The sequence below is a fragment of the Schistocerca gregaria genome, chromosome 1 (genome assembly GCF_023897955.1).
Source record: "Schistocerca gregaria isolate iqSchGreg1 chromosome 1, iqSchGreg1.2, whole genome shotgun sequence".
NCBI classification, from domain to species: Eukaryota; Metazoa; Arthropoda; class Insecta; order Orthoptera; family Acrididae; genus Schistocerca; species Schistocerca gregaria.
The window spans coordinates 847,595,652-847,615,343 of record NC_064920.1 but is presented as its reverse complement, the minus strand read 5'-3'; the positions used below and the strand labels follow the sequence as shown (position 1 = coordinate 847,615,343).

At 40.7% G+C, this 19,692-nt stretch overlaps 2 protein-coding genes across 4 annotated transcripts in view; one reads left to right on the top strand and one right to left on the bottom strand.

The window, feature by feature from the left end:
* Window positions 1-7,057, bottom strand: part of LOC126272640 (U6 small nuclear RNA (adenine-(43)-N(6))-methyltransferase-like) — a 40,172-nt gene extending 33,115 nt beyond the window's left edge. For 2 of the 3 annotated variants that reach the window (XM_049975628.1, XM_049975646.1), the window contains exons 1-4: window positions 7,011-7,057; window positions 6,765-6,925; window positions 6,332-6,551; window positions 5,848-5,988 (exon numbers count right to left, since the gene is read on the bottom strand). In XM_049975628.1, coding sequence (XP_049831585.1) covers window positions 5,848-5,988; window positions 6,332-6,551; window positions 6,765-6,869 — 466 coding nt within the window. In that variant the 5' untranslated portion in view covers window positions 6,870-6,925; window positions 7,011-7,057. The other variant, XM_049975637.1, reaches the window with a different exon arrangement.
* A 56-nt stretch (window positions 7,058-7,113) lies between these two features.
* The window catches only part of LOC126272653 (lissencephaly-1 homolog), a 179,194-nt gene continuing 166,615 nt past the window's right edge, over window positions 7,114-19,692 (top strand). Inside the window, exon 1 of the mRNA XM_049975660.1 lies at window positions 7,114-7,205. The gene's annotated coding sequence lies outside the window, so the exon portion shown is untranslated. The remainder of the gene's footprint in view (window positions 7,206-19,692) is intronic.

Genomic DNA, 19,692 nt, shown 5'->3' with positions numbered 1-19,692 from the left:
AATGTACGCATGAAAAAATCTGTCACAATATGGAAGATATTGAGCCCTGTATACCTGCCTCCTCCTATTATACCACGGTTTCAAACTGCTGAACAACACATGCATGTCAATTGGAATTTTCACATTCAGGTTAAATGCTCCCCCTCATTCTGAGACAATGTACTACAACTAGGATTTTTTTTTTTTTTTTTTTTTTGCTTGCGTTTCTAGTAGTAGCTGATGTTAACTGCAGATTAATAGCAATTGAAGTTAGTTGTTACAGTAAACAATCAAATGGCATGGCGTTTAGAACAAGTGATTTGTACACTAATATTTCTAACATTCTGAAAAACTGGCCACCACCAAAAGAAATAACCGGTACTTCAGAAAAACCGCATTAATGTTGAGTGGAGATGAAGCCTTTTCCCAACAAGAAAATTTAATGTGTGTTTCCTGAACTGTCACTGAGTAAGTTTATTCGATAAGAAATTATCAAGGACTATAATGGTAGTAGAAAATGCATTCTGAATTATGGTCAGCAAGTGGCGTCTTCTCCAAAAGGAAACTGAAACTTCTTTAAACAACACAGACATTATTATTCTGCATATCTGCCTCCTGCACAACATGATAATTGAGGAAGATGGGCCGGACATCTCCCTTCAATTGTGTGTTGATCAGGGCATAATTGGAAATAATGCTTTTGCAGCATGCTTTCCAAATAACAGAGCAAACAGTAATGCTACAAGAAGAGTGAGGAATGTCAGAGAGACATTCAAAAATTACATAATGCAAAAATTACATCAACAGTTATTAATGCAAACACATTTCATGACCAATTTATTGAATACTGTAATCATTATCAAAATGATGAAATCTGTACACAATTCAGATGTACACAATAATCCCCCCATGAACCATGGAGCTTGCCGTTAGTGGGGAGGCTTGCGTGCCTCAACAATACAGATAGCCGTACCGTAGGTACAACCACAACAGAGGGGTATCTGTTGAGAGACCAGACAAATGTGTGGTTCCTGAAGAAGGGCAGCAGCCTTTTCAGTAGTTGCAAGAGCAACAGTCTGGATGATTGACTGACTTGCCTTGTAACACTAATCAAAACGGCCATGCTGTTGTGGTACTGCGAACGGCTGAAAGAAGGGGAAACTACAGCCATAATTTTTCCCAAGGGCATGCAGCTTTACTGTATGAGTAAAGGAGATTTGCTATTTGGGGAGCAAAATAATTGATGATGGTTGAAGTAGATGGGATATAAAATGTAGAGTGGCAACGGCAAGGAAAGCATTTCTGAAGAAGAGAAATTTGTTAACATGGAGTATAGATTTAAGTGTCAGGAAGTCATTTCTGAAAGTATTTGTATGGCGTGTAGCCATGTATGGAAGTGAGACGTGGATGATAATTAGTTTGGACAAGAAGAGAATAGAAGCTCTCAAAATGTGGTGCTACAGAAGAATGCTGAACATTAGATGGGTACATCACATAACTAACGAGGAGGTATTGAATAGAATTGGGGAGAAGAGGAGTTTGTGGCACAACTTGACTAGAAGAAGGAATTGGTTAGTAGGACATGTTCTGAGGCATCAAGGGATCACCAATTTAGTACTGGAGGGCAGCATGGAGGGTAAAAATCGTAGAGGGAGACCAAAAGATGAATACACTAAGCAGATTCAGAAGAATGTAGGATGCAGTAGGTATTGGGAGATGAAGAAACTTGCACAGGATAGAGTAGCATGGAGAGCTGCATCAAACCAGTCTCAGGACTGAAGACCACAACAACAACAATACACAATACTTTTGTGTCACTTGCTAGTATTTTTGTAGTCATTTATTTTACTTTCTGTACTTACTGTCTGCTCTACAAACTTGAGCTATTTCCTTCTGAGTGTGACGTAGCAGATCCCTGTTGTGGAAATGTTTGTTTTTCTAATCCCACAACATGGGGCATTCAAGCACATTAGCAATGAGCTTTTGATATTTATTGCATAAAACTGCTCCAAACAATTACACAAAATACAAACTAATTTGTGACTATATTACATCACAAGACTTTTATCCATTGTGGATGTGGAACACTGCGACTGTGGTGTGAAAAGGTTTTCAGAAATTACTGCAACCAGTCGCCTTTTATGTAGATGTATTTTATTTAACCATGACCGGTTTCGAGCTGCCTAGCAACTCATCATCAGATGGTATATACATTTAGTGCTTTTTTGTACCCATTGTGTGGGTGGTTGAGTATCTGTGGAGATAAATCTTTCTGCAGGTATATAACTACAACTCTTATGTAATTAGGAGTTACATGTATCTTAGAGAATGTAACTCCTAATTACATAAGAGTTGTAGTTATATACCTGCAGAAAGATTTATCTCCACAGATACTCAACCACCCACACAATGGGTACAAAAAAGCACTAAATGTATATACCATCTGATGATGAGTTGCTAGGCAGCTCGAAACCGGTCATGGTTAAATAAAATACATCTACATAAAAGGCGACTGGTTGCAGTAATTTCTGAAAACCTTTTTATATTACATCACGTTGGATCATCTCACCCAGCTCAGCCTGCAGTCTAAGAGGCCACCACGCTGATCTATTGTTACATCAAGCCCCTTGATTGCCATGCAATTTCAGCACTTCACCATTTGGCTCAGCATTGTGAGCAGTGTAAATTCAGCCTACCTTCTGTACCGATCAATTCCCCTATCTCCTTTACACAGTTTTTAATCTCATTTCACTAGGATATTTTATACTAATCCGACTGCACCCTTTTTTACACCACCAAACAATGTTGTGCCACCGCATCACTTCTTCATTCCTCCTAAATACTGCCAACTATAAGGAACTGAATCACCACCATCATTATTATTAGCATCCAACCACAAAGGAATGTAACAATATAATGAAAAGGACAGTTGGAACTCACTGTGTAGCTGAGATGCTGAGGTGCAGAAAGGCACAATAAAAAAGACTGTCGGAAAGTTGGCTTTCGGCCAACAAGTGCTTTGTCGAAAATATACCACACACACACACACATCCATCTGCCAGAGACTGTGGTTTTGTGTGTGTGGGGCATTGTAGGCTGAAAGCTTAATTTCCGACTATCTTTTTGTTGTGCCTTCCTGCGACTCAGCATCTCCACTCTACAGGGTGTTACAAAAAGGTACGGAGAAACTTTCAGGAAACATTCCTCACACACAAGTAAAGAAAAGATGTTATGTTGACAAGGGTCAGGAAACGCTTATTTTCTATGTTAGAGCTCATTTTAGTTTCGTCAGTATGTACTGTACTTCCTCGATTCACCACCATGATTTCATACGGGATACTCCGCATGCGCTGCTTGAATATTTGCCTTTACAAGTACGACACAACATGTGGTTCATGCACGATGGAGCTCCTGCGCATTTCAGTCAAAGTTTTCGTACACTTCTCAACAACAGATTCGGTGACCGATGGATTGGTAGAGGTGGACCAATTCCATGGCCTCCATGCTCTCCTGACCTCAACCCTCTTGTCTTTCATCTGTGGGGGCATTTGAAAGCTCTTGTCTACGCAACCCCGATACCAAATGTAGAGACTCTTCATGCTCGTATTGTGGACGGCTGTGATACAATACGCCATTCTCCAGGGCTGCATCAGCACATCAGGGATTCCATGCGACGGAGGGTGTATGCATGTATCCTCGCTAATGGAGGACATTTTGAACATTTCCTGTAACAAAGAGTTTGAAGTCACGCTCGTACATTCTGTTGCTGTGTGTTTCCATTCCATGATTAATGTGATTTGAAGAGAAATAAAATGAGCTCTAACATGGAAAGTAAACATTTCCAGACACATGTCCACATAACATATTTTCTTTCTTTGTGTGTGAGGAATGTTTCCTGAAAGTTTGGCCGTACCTTTTTGTAACACCCTGTATATGGTGAACAACTGCTACTACACTTTTCATTTTATTGTTACATCCAACCACAAAGTTAGAAAGCTGGAATTCTTGGAAAATACAACATTTTTGGGAGTACATGCTGCCATCTTCAAGTTCTCCTGTAAATGAAAGTAACTCATTTTGAGGGAAAGAAAGGGGGATTCAAAGAGCGCAATTGTTGAAGCCATGAGTGTTGTTGCATGCAACATTCAGCTAATGAGTGCTTATTTCCCCGTAAAGTCACAGTTTAGCTCTAGAAATTCTCATTAATGGAGAGCTGATTAATTTTTGTACCTTCATAGATTGCAGTGCAGTAACTGCAGCCTAACTGCTTTAACATAATTATGTCCTCATTTCTGATGAGATAAGAAATGTTCGCAAAAGGAAGTAGTGGGTGGGTTATATGGGGCAGGTTTAAAAGCTGAATTTTTCACAACATAATGATCTGTGACATGTACAATTTGCTTAGGACTAAAAATTAGGATATTGCTGTCCTGAGTTGTCAACAGAACATCACTTGGCAGTATGAAAACAAGGTCTTTGTAGGATATTTCTCATGTCAGACAATGATGAGAGGTAGCTGAATCTTTACAAAAGCTTATGGGCCAAGTTCTTCAACATGTGTGATACTGGAAGGTATGGTGTGATGCAGTGTGGTGTGAACTGGTTTGAGGTTGATTAGCACTGGCAATGCATTATTGTGGTTGGAGTTATGCAAAAATGTTGTGGAAGATCTGTTTATAAGGTACCTAGAAAAGATATTATCCCCGTATAAAGGTTCTCTCAATACTGTGTCCCTATGACAGTTCCAACAAAGTTCCTAGAATATGACAATGACTGCTCCTTTCTACTGACTTGTAAAGTCACCAGGCATGACAAGATTCTACAAGGAGGGGAGAGGTCGGAAAGAGGGAGAAGGGGACATTTTAATGTGCCATGAATGATAGACATTAAAATAGAAGTACAGCTGGTTGCAAGTAGATCTCATACAGGCATAAGTTTCTACAAAGCTATAAGAGAGGTTGTGATAAACATCTAAGAAAGTAGTTCATTGAGCTACAAATTACTTTGGGGTTTACATACTGGACATGCAATAGAGTCTGCCTAGTATATATCGTAAGTATGCACATCCAACATGGTAATTTCACCCACACAAGATAGATATCAGAGACTCTCCAATCAAAAATTAAATAAAATTAACGTTAATATTTTTTATTTTTGTATGTAATGCATTGTGAATCATGTAAAACGACTATTCTTCATTAAATGACGAAGTGAAGATGGCCATCTTTAGTTTATGTTTAACATGTGTGGCATCAGGGAGGAAATGTGAGGAATGGCCCGTCAATAACTATACTAACACAGAGTAGTTAATTGCTGTATTGCCTATTTCTACAGTCATATCAGCAAGAGTTAGATAGAACATCCGTTCTTCTCATTCATGGCTTTTTTGAAAGTTATGAACGATGTATACAAACAATATTCTCGTCAGAGACTTATCTATTACACAATATAGATTTTCTGAAATTACCTTGTGGTTTTAGCTTCTATAACAAAATGTGTGTTAAATATGGTGTGAACATGGACTATATTCTAGAGCAGGGCGTCACCTCAACAATTATTTTGTATTCATTTACAGTTGCCTGGCCAACTCTCAACCACACTGTCACTGTCTAATCAAACATAGACCACGAACCACACTACAAACCAGTCTATAAACTCAATCAAGATTTCAGACTCCATTATGTGTCAGCATTACATAATTACTGCATATTGTTTGTTGATTACAAAGCCACCTCCATGAAATAGTAATCAAAAACTTTAATTGAATTACTCATGAAATATTTGAAAATGTCTCCGAAACATTCACAAGTGATTACGATAGCTACTGGTACTACAAATCTTTTATATTACTTATGTAGCAACACTAACCTTTTATCAGTTCCTGAAGATGGTTGTTTTCCACATTAATTTTGGCTGCATTTGCACTCTCGTGATCCGTCTCTGATGCAATCATATGCCAACCATTCTTTTTTGCAGCTAACAGGGGATAAATACATGATGCTCCAGTGCCTGACAAATAAAATATTTTTATTCCTACACTTATACACATATATCACTTTCTAAATAGAAATATCAGTACGTGAAATGAGCTGAGCTGTCAGCAAAAGCATATGCTCAAGGGAATGCTTATTACTATGTCAAATACAAACAAGATCGATGCAACAGAGGTGAACAAAATCATTTATGATCATCAGAGACAGGTGCGGAATACTGACACTGGAACTAATACAAAACCTATACTCATTGCTCTACGTAACAACGTGTGGGTATTATTAATATTTTGAACTGCTTGGAACTGAACAATCTATTACTTTCAATGAACAAATATTACTGTCAGAATTACAGCATTTACCTATGTCTATGCCACAAACTGATTTTTCTTGATTTCCATCACAGAGTGCTAACAAATCTTCAATCCATAGCAAATAGTTAAGGCGTAGTGGTAATGTTGGCACAAGGCGACCACTTGGAATCTTCACTTCCAGCCCAAAATCTTTCTTTAACAACGCCGTCGTAAGTGCACGAAGAGCTTCCTGGTCTTGGAAGTTAATTGAAACTTTTCCTGCGACATCCTGTGCGAAGTATAAACTTTAAGTAAATCTGACTCATATACAAGTCTATGAGAGCTGCAACAAGCCAGTCTTCGGAGTGAAGACAACAAAAGTCATAACAATAACAGTATATGACACTTATCATCTGAATCCAATTTTCTTCTGATATAATTTAATGTTGTGTCGATATCAAGTGGACAGTCGAATTTTCCTAGTACTATATGTCTTGCTTACCTGCTTCGCATGTTTCCGAAAATCTGGATATAATATCGCCAGCTCTTTAAAATTTGGAGGATTTTTGTAGATATTTCTGGGATGCATAAACTTGTTGAGCGACATGATGACCCAGCAATGCTCTATGTAAAGATAAGTTTACGCCGACTTTCCAAAGTTCCCTACAAATAAAAAAATCTGTGAAACACATTTGTGTACGGCATAACTCATATTTTGATCGTGCAAATATACCACAGTGCCACCAACATTCAAATATAAACAAACAACAAGCGACACTCATGCCCCGCCATGTTGGTACAGTTCCTCTTCCGTTTTACGAGAATTCTCGTGTTGTGCGAGAAACTCCCGCAGTTTGCGCAAACGTTCATTGACGAAGGTAGTGTTTTATAGTGAGAGTTGGTTAGCACATTCCGCTGCCCAGAAACAGCTTTGCAATATTATGTAAGTATTGTGTGTACAAGAGACAACTAAAAAGTAGTATTACGTCATATTATTCCGTAGTGATTGCATGTTGTTTAAAATGATTCCGCTACCTTGAAAATTAAAGCGTCAAATACCACAATCAAAATGGCCGTTGGATAATAGTGACAAGAAATTGCTATGTTGCTGTGCTCATGAACAAAATAGTTTCGGTTATATTTCGATAAACAACAGTTTGAATTTGAACAGCCTCTTAAATTAACTAGGAAGGATGTTTGAGCTGCATAGTTTGTTAATTTTTTGTAGCAAACAATTTTAAAATGTCATTAGTGATGTCATTGATATTTACATGGTCGTATGTAAGGATACTCAGTTTCTGCGTTTCTCAGTTGCTGGTGGAAGATTGGCTGGAGATTCTGATGAGATATTTCGTTTTAAACTGACGATAAACAAGACGTGGGGAGAATGTAGTAATAACCTGATTTTTCTGTTATATTACTTGTGTAGATGGTTGCAGCTGTTGTTGACATTTGAATAAGGAGAATAGAGTATTGACGTCACATATTCCCTTATGTAGCCCATTGTGTGTCGCACTTAAACTACCGATTATCCTTGATTTGACAAGAAAATGTTTCCTTTGTTTATGATAAACTACTGTATCCACTGACAATAACGCACGTCAGCTCTGAGAATAAAAAGTGTGGGAAACTCAGTTAATAAACATAAAATTCTTCCACCATGCCCATAAGAATGATACTGTAACATCAAGCCTGAATGAACGTTTGTGGCGTGTTACAAAATTTTATCGTGTAACGGTTGGCATTTGATGCAAAATTAACTTCCGTGTACCAGTATAGTTTGCCAGAGACGTAAAACCAATCATGAATTAGCTTAAATGAGCGTGCCACATGTTACTTTTTTACCCCTTCATTCTTTTTTAGATACAGCGTTTGAAGCCTAATGAATGCCGATAACATGCGATTGTCTGTACTTGTTTTTGTTTGACGATTTTTACCTGCTGAATGATTGAAGTAGCAATTGCGGGTGTTTTCTCATAAAAGATCGTGCCCGCTGTAATAAATAAGATGTTAGCATTTTTATAGCGAAATTCAAACAACAACAAAGGGAAATATCTCTTAATGTTATAATATGCAAAATTTCCAGTCATGGTATAGTTGGGCGTTAGTTTGGCGACTAGAAACTGATCTAATTAATGCATTTCAAGCCACTGACTTAAGCACAGTTTCTTAAGCATCGACCCTGCAGTTAATGAATACTTTATTCCTGGCTGGGCCGAGTGCAATGTCATTTCGACGTCTTGAGAGCCGTATTGACGCAGGTTGTTGGGTAAGGCCGCGCCTAACTTGGCAACAGTGTAGCCTGGCAGGCCAGCCGGGCAGTTGTCAGTGACATCACTGGTCTGATTCACGCCTCGGGCAGGCCCAAGCCCAGTCTGGCGGAGGCTGTGTGTTCGAGAACTGCTTGCAGTATACTGTCTTATTTTATAATTTTTGTTTTGGTGTTTATTGAAGACCACTGAATTACCTGTCGTTTCGTTATTTCTTAGACGTGCCTTACCTAACCTCTCTTTCAGAAAACATTACGTCGCTAATTTGCCTGTGTTGCCTGAAAGGAGACAGTTCTAAAGAACTTCCGGCTAAACGGTATAGTTCATGAAAGCATCTAACGACAGATAACTCAAACATATTTGTTATGCTTACCATATGGTGGTACATTACCACGAATCTGACTTACGTTGCGACAATTTGAGGACAGCCTTGAAAGCCCCCATCTCTTACAATATCTATAATGCCTAGCAAAAGTGAATGTTATCGGTGTACGTACTGGAATACTGATAAAGTGGATGGGATCTCTTAACCCTGGTCATGGTGCACAGCCCAAATTGAAGGTTGCTTATCTAACGGATTCCTGAAGCAAAAAAAAAAAAAAGTTTTCAAAACAGGTAGCGTACTAACGTTACGCCAGTTACTCAGACTATATGCATATAGTATTTGAGAGTGAGAATACTTGACAGATTGCAAAGACACTTCAAACATTATTTCAAAACGTCGATCATATGCATAACGTCAAACATTTAACATATTGACTCACAACAAAAGTAATCAGACGCTTGAAGCTGTTTTATATGTGGGAACTGGATGAATTGAAGGATTGCCGGTTCATTCTAACACGGAATTTCGAGCGTACACAGAAGGGTAGTATGAAGCGGATCGCCGTGATAGATATGGAATAGCTGGTAAATCTCATTTGGCACGAACGGACGACGAAAATACCGCGGGAAAATCTAATTAGAAATTTCCAGTAACTGGTTATCAGGCCGGAATCAAATATTGCTCTTCAGTTCTGTACGAAACCCCTGTTGGAATCATGGTGTCCAGTATCAAGTTGCACAGATGCCTATAACCAACCATTTGTTCCTCGCTTCATCCGTGGCTGGAGCGGTAAGATACTTTAGTATATACTGTAGGTATAGCAAGGCAAATTGTAACTACTTGCAGAGGTCATTTGACGTGTTTTCTGATAGTTACCCAAGTACGCCGATAAAAAAACTCGAACCCACATATTTATAAGTCTATCCTTGTCAGCATGTATTATGCCCTCTCACCAAATAGTGATCTGGGAAGACAGTTTTCTTTTCCAGTATTCTGAAAGCATTAGTTTTGCTTACTAAATGGTTTATTTATCGTAGCAAGATATGAAAGAAATTGCAACACTAAAGTAACTGGCAGAAGCATATGTGCGGGCGAAATTCTCTTCCAGCTCCCTGTATATAACCTGGAAAGAACTTAGTTTTCCTAGGTGGTCCGTGTGCTACATTAGTTTTCGCATTTGTTTTGTCATATTAATGCCATTCACTCTTTCAGATGTATCCACACGAGACATGAGTGAAAATGCAGTTGATTACATGTTCAAACGTGCTCAGATAATTCAGTGCAGTTTTTTCACAAATGACAGCAAAGAAAAAAATGGAGTAGATTTTTACGTCTGATTAACTCAGTAGTTGTATCATCGGTTACACTCTACTTGGGGAAAAACAGTTGTCTCGTAGCTGTAAGAATGATACACATGTGCATGCGTATTAGTCGACCACAATATTATTGCACTTGGGAGTGAAGGCGTTTTCGGTCGGTTACGGCCAAGTGCAATATCATCGTGTTTGGGCAGTAAAGGCCCCTACAAATCCACAAATTTATTGGCAGACCGACCAATTTCGTGGCAACCCACACAAGTCTCGACCAACTGAAGTCAACGATTACAGCGCCGCCCTATTATTGTGGTTTATCCGAAGTTCATTGTATTTGTTCTATGAGATCCCGCTCGGTTTTTTACAGAAAAAAGGCTGGTTTTTGCCTTGGCGGTCGGAGCTAACAAAGTCGAAAGAAGAGCTGCGAGCAAAGAAGTGGCTAATGCAATGAAAGAAATTCACCCACGTTCTGTTACTTAAGCAGAGGGGTTTGGTGATTTTCGTAATTATCTAACAGTGGATGAATGATGCATTTGGGAGTTGCTGGTCAGCAAACCATTCTTAACGAGTAGGAATAGTCATGAGATTGGCTCAAGCTGCGACGAGAGACTGTTAGCTGTATTACGGTTTCTAGCTACTGGTAGAAATTAGGACCTAAACTTCACTGCTGTTGTACCCCACAATTATAAACTAAAATAATTCCTGAAACCTGCAGCGTGATGTAAGTTGACTGAGGGAATACATCGTTGTAAAGCAAAATAAACGAAAATCATTTATATAAACCTTATTAAGTTGTGTACGTAGCATATAAGATGTTCTAGATGACCTGTAAGTTTAAGAAACTCGTTCCAGGTTCGAAGCAGTTTGACTGCATACGATGGGAGAACACCGTATAATGAAAACAGGTACATAAAAAATGAAACATTTAGCAATTGTTAGACTTGTAAAAAAAATCCACAAGATGCTCTTCATAAAACAGCTCTTGGATATAGGCTGGACTTTTTTATGAAGCAAATATATTCTATGAATTAACGTCCACTGAAGTCGACATGTCGGTTTTTAGATTTCATTTCCGATAAGTGTCGGAAATAAAACCTTAAAACTGAAATACAGAAGGCCAATTTAACTTTTATTCTATATGCCACACGAAACCATAATACATTTATTGCATCTATATCGCTATGCTCCTCGCACCACGTGTTCCACAAACATCCAATATTTAACATGTCAGTTTCACCCGTCGCGCACCCTGTCGCGTATATTAGATCAGCATTTAATCCCACGCGCAGTGCAAAAGATGAACTGTTGTCACAGTTGTGGAGTTTAGCTGTCGGATGGCCCTAACATCCGGACGGGGAATGTTCTTCGATCGGTCGGTCAAAACGCCTACGCACATCCAGTTGGTCTACCGATTGGTGCGTGTGTAGGGCTCGTGCAAGCCTACGCTTATTTTGTAACTACCATGCACAGATCTGCCCAGTCAGGTTTTCATTCTGGTAGATCAGCCTACGACTCGTGGTGAAAAGTCTTTCTTATGAAGATATGAAGAGCTGTAGATGCCGCTAAGTGTGTGCAGAAGGGAGGACTCTTTCGTATTTACTTGTACAAAATAGAGGTTTGTAGCGCCAGTAGTACATATTATTGGTGAATGAAAAAAATTACTAGCTACGAATTCCATTTTGTCTTTAAGCGCAGATTGCTTTCTATGTGTTGTTTCAATGAAATGATACTATGGCATTATTGGCCGGAGAGCAGACTGGGGTTGTTTCGCCCCCACTTTGTGCGTCGACGAAGAAGAAATGCAAGGATTACGGCAACACCTAGCCTCCGATCAAAGAAAATCTCCGACCCGACCGAGAATTAAACCTGGAACACCGCGATCTGGACGCAGCGATGCTAACCACTAGACAAAGAGTCGAACCTTATTGCCACCTTGCCTAACGACAGAAATTAAGGCCTGGGGTTACTAGATAAGGGATTGTTGACACTGCATTTAGTTACTCTGGAAGGCGGTGCAGTTACGGGCTCTGCTGCTAGGATAATTCCTCTTGGTATACTCATGATAAAGTTCACAGTTACAACTTTGGTAATGCTGTGGATATTCCATTTATGAGGAGAATTGCTTTATTTTTTGTTTATTCGTCTTTGTAGGACATGCCAAATACATTACAGAAATAGTATATACAAGTATGACAGGATTAGGTGAAGATAGAACAAGAAGTTGCCAAACTGAGAGAGTTTTACAGTCGCAGCACCAATTATGTGGGCCTATTTTTTTGTGGAAAGCTATGCACTTTAGATGACTTACAGCAACAAGGGGATACTATAATGATAAAAATACCTGAGCTTCGACTACTTATAAGTTTTAACCTTGATTACACTTACACTCTGAATGCCATTTTCTTTTTTATGTGAATGAACAGTTCCTTCATTTTATAGCGATTCTCATGGGCTACTAACACTCTTTGTAACGCACCAAATAGCTTCAAAGGCGGGTAGAATCATTTTCTCATAATCAGTCATGCTCTAGCTGGTTGGCCAGCTGCATTTCTTATTTTCTTCTCTTGGTGATTGCGTCATACTGTTCCCCACACTTCTTTTTTTATATTGATTCAGTTCCATGCATCCTAATTTAGGTTTCCCATTATTTTCCCAGACAACTTTTAGGTGAGCATGAAAGCTCCAATGAATGGCAAATTCCTTACACTATCCTAATCTGATTTGAACAAGTGTTCAGTTTCTAATGAGCTGGCTACTGCATATCATGTGCATGTAACATAGAAATTAGCGTCCCTGCTTTGTGCCTAAGTTTCTAGTTTAATGATCCATGGGTCATTTGCATGATTAATCATAATGCTGTAGTGTGAGTCATTTTATATTCACATTACACAAAATAAGTATGGCTACATGCTGACCATTTATAATTTTGTTTTTAAATATAAATGTGCACTTGTATTTCCTACCTACCCAGTTTTACACATTACAGTAATAGAACTTCTATGGAATAGAAGTCGCTGAGGAGAAATTTTTCAGTTTGTTTTCAAATTTAGCTTAAATGCCGTCTGTCAGATTTGATCTGATAACATTACTGGTGTCATCTGCAAAATGAATTCTGTTCTTTGTGTATTAGACAGAAGGTTGTTTACTTATATGAGAAACAGTAGCAGACCTAAAATTGAGTACTGTGGAACCATGTGCTTCCTCCCTGGTCAGTCCCCTGACGACATTGGTTGGATTATTATTTCTGTATTTTTCTGATTATATATGACATACATCAGTCCATGAAATGTCTGGAGAATACTGATTCACACAGTCAGGCAATAGAAAATACCAACTGGTGCTGTTTCTTTATTTAATGCTTGTAAAATTTGGTCAGTGAACATGTAAATGGCACTCTCAGTCAAGCAATGCTTCTGAAATCCAGCCTGTGATTTCCTGAGAATTTTATTGTTGTTCAGACCTTTTGTATGAAAATGAAATTTCATTATAATTTGACAGTGGTGGCAGTCTGTTATTGCTAAAGAAATACTTTAAAAGAACATTGATGAAGAGAGATTTTAGCTCTGCTGTATACAAATCAGAAGCAACTTATATTGGTCCAAAAAAACATGTTCTATAAAAAAAACAAATGCAAGAACTTAATTTATGCTTTCAAAAATGTTGTCTGGCCAATCAGTGGCACTACAAAGATCAATTTTAAATTTCATGATTAAGACAGTATTTACACTGGAGGATCTTGTAAACATACTAGTTGTTTGACAGGTGTGCATTAGAAATAGGCATCCCAGGTGTAGAGAAGCAACTGAAAGAGTTGAAAACAATCAACTTAGTAAGTGCTGGTGGAATCATAATTAGGTTTTACAGAGTTCTCTGCAGCATTGGCCACTTAATTAGCTTGTATTTATAGCATATGTCTTGCCCAGTGCAAGATCTCAGACAATTGGAAGAGAGGTTAGTTGATTCCTCTATTTAAGGACAGCAACGGACCTGCAAAATTACACACACGTATCCTCAACATAGAATAGCTGCAGAATTCTTGAACATATTCTGAGTTTAAGTCTAATAAATTTCCTTAAGATGGAAAAGCTTTTGTCCACAAATCAGCAAGGATTCAGAAAACATCACTTGAGTGAAACTCTGCTTGCTCCTTCCACTCAGGACATCATGTGAAACATGGATGAGGGGCAACAGACAGATTCCACATTCCCAGGTTACTGGAAAGTGTGTGATTGGTGCCTTACTGCATGTTGTTGAAGCTCTGAACATACACATTAGAGTCCCATATATATGAATGGCTCAAAGACTTCTTAAAGTAATAGAAGCCAATATGTTGTCCTCAATGGTGAGTGTTCATCAGAGCCAAAGGTATCATGAGGAGTGCCCCAGGGAAGTGTGATAAGACTGCTCTTATTCTCTATATTCGTCAGTGATCTGATTAACAAGGTGAGAAGCAGTATGCTGCATTTTCTTGATGACAATGTGGTGTGCTCGAAGGTGTCATCATTGGGTGACTGTAGGGGGATACAAGATGACAAACAAAATTTCTAGTTGGTGTAATGTGTGCTCTAAATGTAGAAGAATGAAGTTAAATTCAGATTGGTAGGGACATAAATTCTGTAATATTAGACTACATCAGCAGCAGTGTGCTACTTGACACAGTCATATTGGTTAAATATGTAGGTGTAACGTTGAAGAACGATGTGAAATGGAATGAACGTGTAAGGACTGTAGAAGGTAATATGAACAATCATATTTGGCTTATTGGAAGAACACTAATGCGACCCATTCTTGAGCACAGCTTGAGTCACTGAGATTCCCTCCAGGTCGAATCAAAGGAAGTTCAGAGGCTTGCTGCCAGATATGTTACCGGCAGTTTAGATCAACACGCGGGTATTATGGAGATGCCCCATAACTCAAATGAGAATCCCGTAAAGGAAGACAACTTGTTTTCCGCAAGGCACTGTTGAGGAAATTCAGAGAGCCGCCATTTGAGAAAGAGTGCAAAATGAATCTACTGCCGACAACATTTATTTCGCTGGTGCCACGATGAGAGAAACTAGGGCTTGCCGCACGGAGTGGCCGCCATGTCACGGATTGTGTGGCTCCTCCCGCCGGTGGTTTGAGTCCTCCCTCTGGCATGGGTGTGTGTGTTGTTCTTAGCACAAGTTAAAGTAGTGTGTAAGTCTAGGGACCGATGAACTCGGCAGTTTGGTCCCTTTGGAATTCTCACATACAGACTAGGACTGTACGCAGGCTTATAGATGGTAGATTTTCGCTCGCTCTGTTTGCGAATGGACAAGAAAGGAAATGACTAGCAGTTCTATTATGTGATACCCTCCGCCTTGCACTGTGCGTGGTTTGCGGACTATGTATGTAGATGTAGAATGGATGTTGAAAGTCTTAAGTCCAGATCCTATTGTTGGGCTTACAGAACGACAGACTCTTGCGAGCGTTTATGACGTGCAGCTGTGTAGGTAGTTTATTTTCTCGATCTGCATTGCTGTGATCATGATAGGAAGGAAATGGCATTTATACAGATGTTCCTTGCACCTTCCGATGCAGTATCTGTCTGGATTATCCTCGTATTAGTCAATGCACAAATGGGATAACCTTAGCTAAGCAACAGATAAGTCGGAAGCGTTGAAGATCGTACTGAGATAACTATTGAACCGCCAGAGAATGAAATTTGTCTTCTCCGAAGACTAGCATTGAAGGAAATAATGTTCATCCCCCGACTGTTATAAAATAACCATAAATGTCTACCTATTACGTCAAACCGATGGCACACTTGACTGTTTTGAAGGAATGAAGAATTTGTCCACCGAGGAAATGCAGAGTGGCTACTGGCAGATAGTTGACGAGGTTGAAAAATGGAAAAACTGACGTCAAAACAGATAACGGACTCTGCTAATTTAAAGCTATATTGTGTGGTGTAAGCAGCACGCTAGCCACATAACGGACAGATTGCTTCGTCAGTTCAGAACGGACCACTATTTTTCATGTTGACTGCCAAGATTGTCTTCAGCAGTACATAGTGGCATACAGAGGTGGACGCGAACGCGACGTCTCGGACCGACTTTTGGGGAATTCCTTTTGAATCAACAGGCGTCGTTGCTGAACTAAGGGAGAACTTAAGACATTTTCACACTCATATCTTAGAAAGGGAAAAGGCTGTTAACAGTGAGAGCACTTCAGCAGAGGTTACACGTCATTTCAGTTAATTTCCAGACAGCCAACATATTCTTTCTACAGTGTTTTCGCACCTGTTTTCTGTGACTGATAAAACTGTCAAAATCACATATAAATGACATTGCATTGGAACTTTAATACAAAGTATAAATCTCTGTAGGAAATCTAATAAGGAAAGCATGTTCCTTATTAACTGCAGAAAATCTGGAGCAAATGACCCGTCTAAAACAATAGCAGTCCACCGAGTCGAATTTAACTCTTAGTGAATTTCGAATCCGACAAACAAGACGGCTGCATTCTCTCACACCCGCTACGCTGTCACCGACGCTCCACCATTCGCCAAAGCCACGGTAATCACCACGTTCATATAAAAATAAAGAAAGACGTAATTGATTCACGGCTTTTGATCATGGGAAATTTATCTGATCAAGGCTAATATCAGTGTTGATTTCACGTCGCAGCTTTGTTAAAGGATAACTGGATATAAGAGACAATTGGCTTTGTTACAGTCCTGAGTCACGAATCGAAGATATAAAGCTAAACAGGAGGTGGCTGCCGGGTTGGCAGCCGAAATGTCTTATTAAAAACGTAGAAAATATTGGAGTCAAGACAACTGTTCAGAATAAAGTGAAATTACATCTGTGCATTGCTGTGTGTTCATAATAAACCAGCTTTAAGTATTAGGCACTGACTTTCCTTGGCAATTCTTCTCTCGGAGTTTGTGCACGACTCTCGTGACTGTGTGATGCCATGATTCGCTTTTATTGTTTTGTCTCCCTCTTGTCTGGTGGCTGTCAAATTACGATTTTTTAGACTGTACCTTGCAGTAGAGTACTGATTTCATGAAAATATGAGCACGCTGTTCGGCTTCCGCATTTCGTGCAACATTTCAGAACGTGTCCGTGGGGACTGGGTGCTTGTGTTGTCCTCATCATTTCATCATCGTGGTCATCATTCGCGACAGTGGTAGATTGGATTGTGAAAAAAAATGGAATGTGAAAAAATTGGGACTTTGTACGGGCGCTGATGACCGCGCAGTTGAGCACCTTACAAACCGAACATCGCCGCGCAGGATTAGCCGAGCGGTCTCAGGCGCTGCAGTCATGGACTGTGCGGCTGGTCCCAGCGGAGGTTCGAGTCATCCCTCGGGCATGTGTGTGTGTGTGTGTGTGTGTGTGTGTGTGTGTGTGTGTGTGTGTGTGTGTGTGTGTGTGTTTGTCCTTAGGATAATTTAGGTTAAGTAGTGTGTAAGCTTAGGGACTGATGACCTTAGCAGTTAAGTCCCATAAGATTTCACACACATTTGAACTAACCGAACGTCGCAACGTGCCAGATAGAGCTAAACCAACGTTCCACGTATATGGAAATTGTAATAAATAATACAGTCAGTGGCGAATATGGTGTTCAAAAATTCTACGAGACTATGGTCCTCCTCCTCCTCGTACTTCTGTGCCTTTGCCCCGCAATTGCGCAAGTTCTGTATCGGTAATTTAAGGGGTGGCCTGATGCTCTTCCTGTCGCCACGCCGTTACCACCCTGGATGGAATTTTAACAAGTAATTCTTCTCCGGCATAAGTGCAGAAAATATCACTTTGTAACGAATGCCATTGGCCCGCCAATAGTAGCCACAGAAGCTTTAGCCAAAAACCCTCTTATCAGCATTATCGCGGCAAAACTTCTCTTACTACCCAATGACGATGGCCCACAAGTTGTAGCCCAATATTTTTACCCAAAAATACCACTAACCCAGCACAAGTGCGGGAAAGCTCCCTTTTAGAACTAAAAGCGGCACTGGTCATGTTATAGTGTTCAGTCTACAGCGGACGCCGGAGTGTGCTCCCTGCCGCCGTTGGATAAGCAGCTGCAGCAGCAAGTCGTATACTCCTAGCTCACTCATTTGTTAGATAGTTTAATTCTTAATTTCTTTGCGTTTTTTTGGTACTTGCATTGTTTAATTCATAAATTTCGGGCGTATTATAGTACTTGAGTTGTAGCATCGCGTTTTAGTACCTGAATAGTGTAAAATCGCGTAGTCTCCTTCCGCCGCCGAGCAGTGTGTCAGCAGCCGGCCGCGGTGGCCGTGCGGTTCTGGCGCTGCAGTCCGGAACCGCGGGGCTGCTACGGTCGCAGGTTCGAATCCTGCCTCGCGCATGGGTGTGTGTGTGATGTCCTTAGGTTAGTTAGGTTTAAGTAGTTCTAAGATCTAGGGGACTGATTACCTCAGATGTTGAGTCCCATAGTGCTCAGAGCCAGTGTGTCAGCAGTGCGCAAGTAGCAGCATTACTACATTTACTAGGCAATCTTGTATTTTAATAACCGTTTAAATTTTTTGTCGGTTTGTTTGCGCTCTTTGTAGATTAGTTCAGACGTTTTCTGCACAACAGTTTTTAGCATGGATAGGGACTGCAACTGCTGTGTTCGGATGCAGGCTGAGTTGGCATCCCTTCGCTCCCAGCTTCAGGCAGTGTTGGCTTCGGTCACACAGCTTGAGGCTGTTGCCAATGGGCATCACTGTGGGGGTCCGGATGGGGGTTTGTCGGGGACGGCCAGCTCGCCCCACGCATCCCCCGATCGGACTAAGACTATGGTTGCCCGGGATACTGCCCGCATTGAGGCTGATCCCTCACCTGTGGTAGAGTGGGAGGTCGCATCAAGGTGTGGCAGGGGGCGAAAGACATTCCGGAGGGCTGAACGGAAGGCCTTTCCAGTTTGTCTGACGAACCGGTTTCAGGCTCTGTCTCAGGCTGATACTGATCTTCGGCCTGACATGGCTGCTTGTCCTGTTCCAGAGGTTGCCCCTCAGTCTGCAAGATCCTGGCGGTCGCAGAGGGTGGGCTTACTGGTAGTTGGGAGCTCCAATGTCAGGCGTGTAATGGGGCCCCTTAGGGATATGGCAGCAAGAGAGGGGAAGAAAACCAATGTGCACTCCGTGTGCATACCGGGGGGAGTCATTCCTGATATGGAAAGGGTCCTTCCGGATGCCATGAAGGGTACAGGGTGCACTCATCTGCAGGTGGTCGCTCATGTCGGCACGAATAATGTGTGTCGCTGTGGATCGCAGGAAATCATCTATGGCTTCCGGCGGCTATCTGATTTGGTGAAGACTGCCAGTCTCGCTAGCGGGATGAAAGCAGAGCTCACCATCTGCAGCATAGTCGACAGGACTGACTGCGGACCTTTGGTACAGAGCCGAGTGGAGGGTCTGAATCAGAGGCTGAGACGGTTCTTCGACCCTGTGGGCTGCGATTTGCGCCATAGGGTGGTGGGGTTTCGGGTTCCGCTGGATAGGTCAGGAGTCCACTACACGCAACAAGCGGCTACACGGGTAGCAGG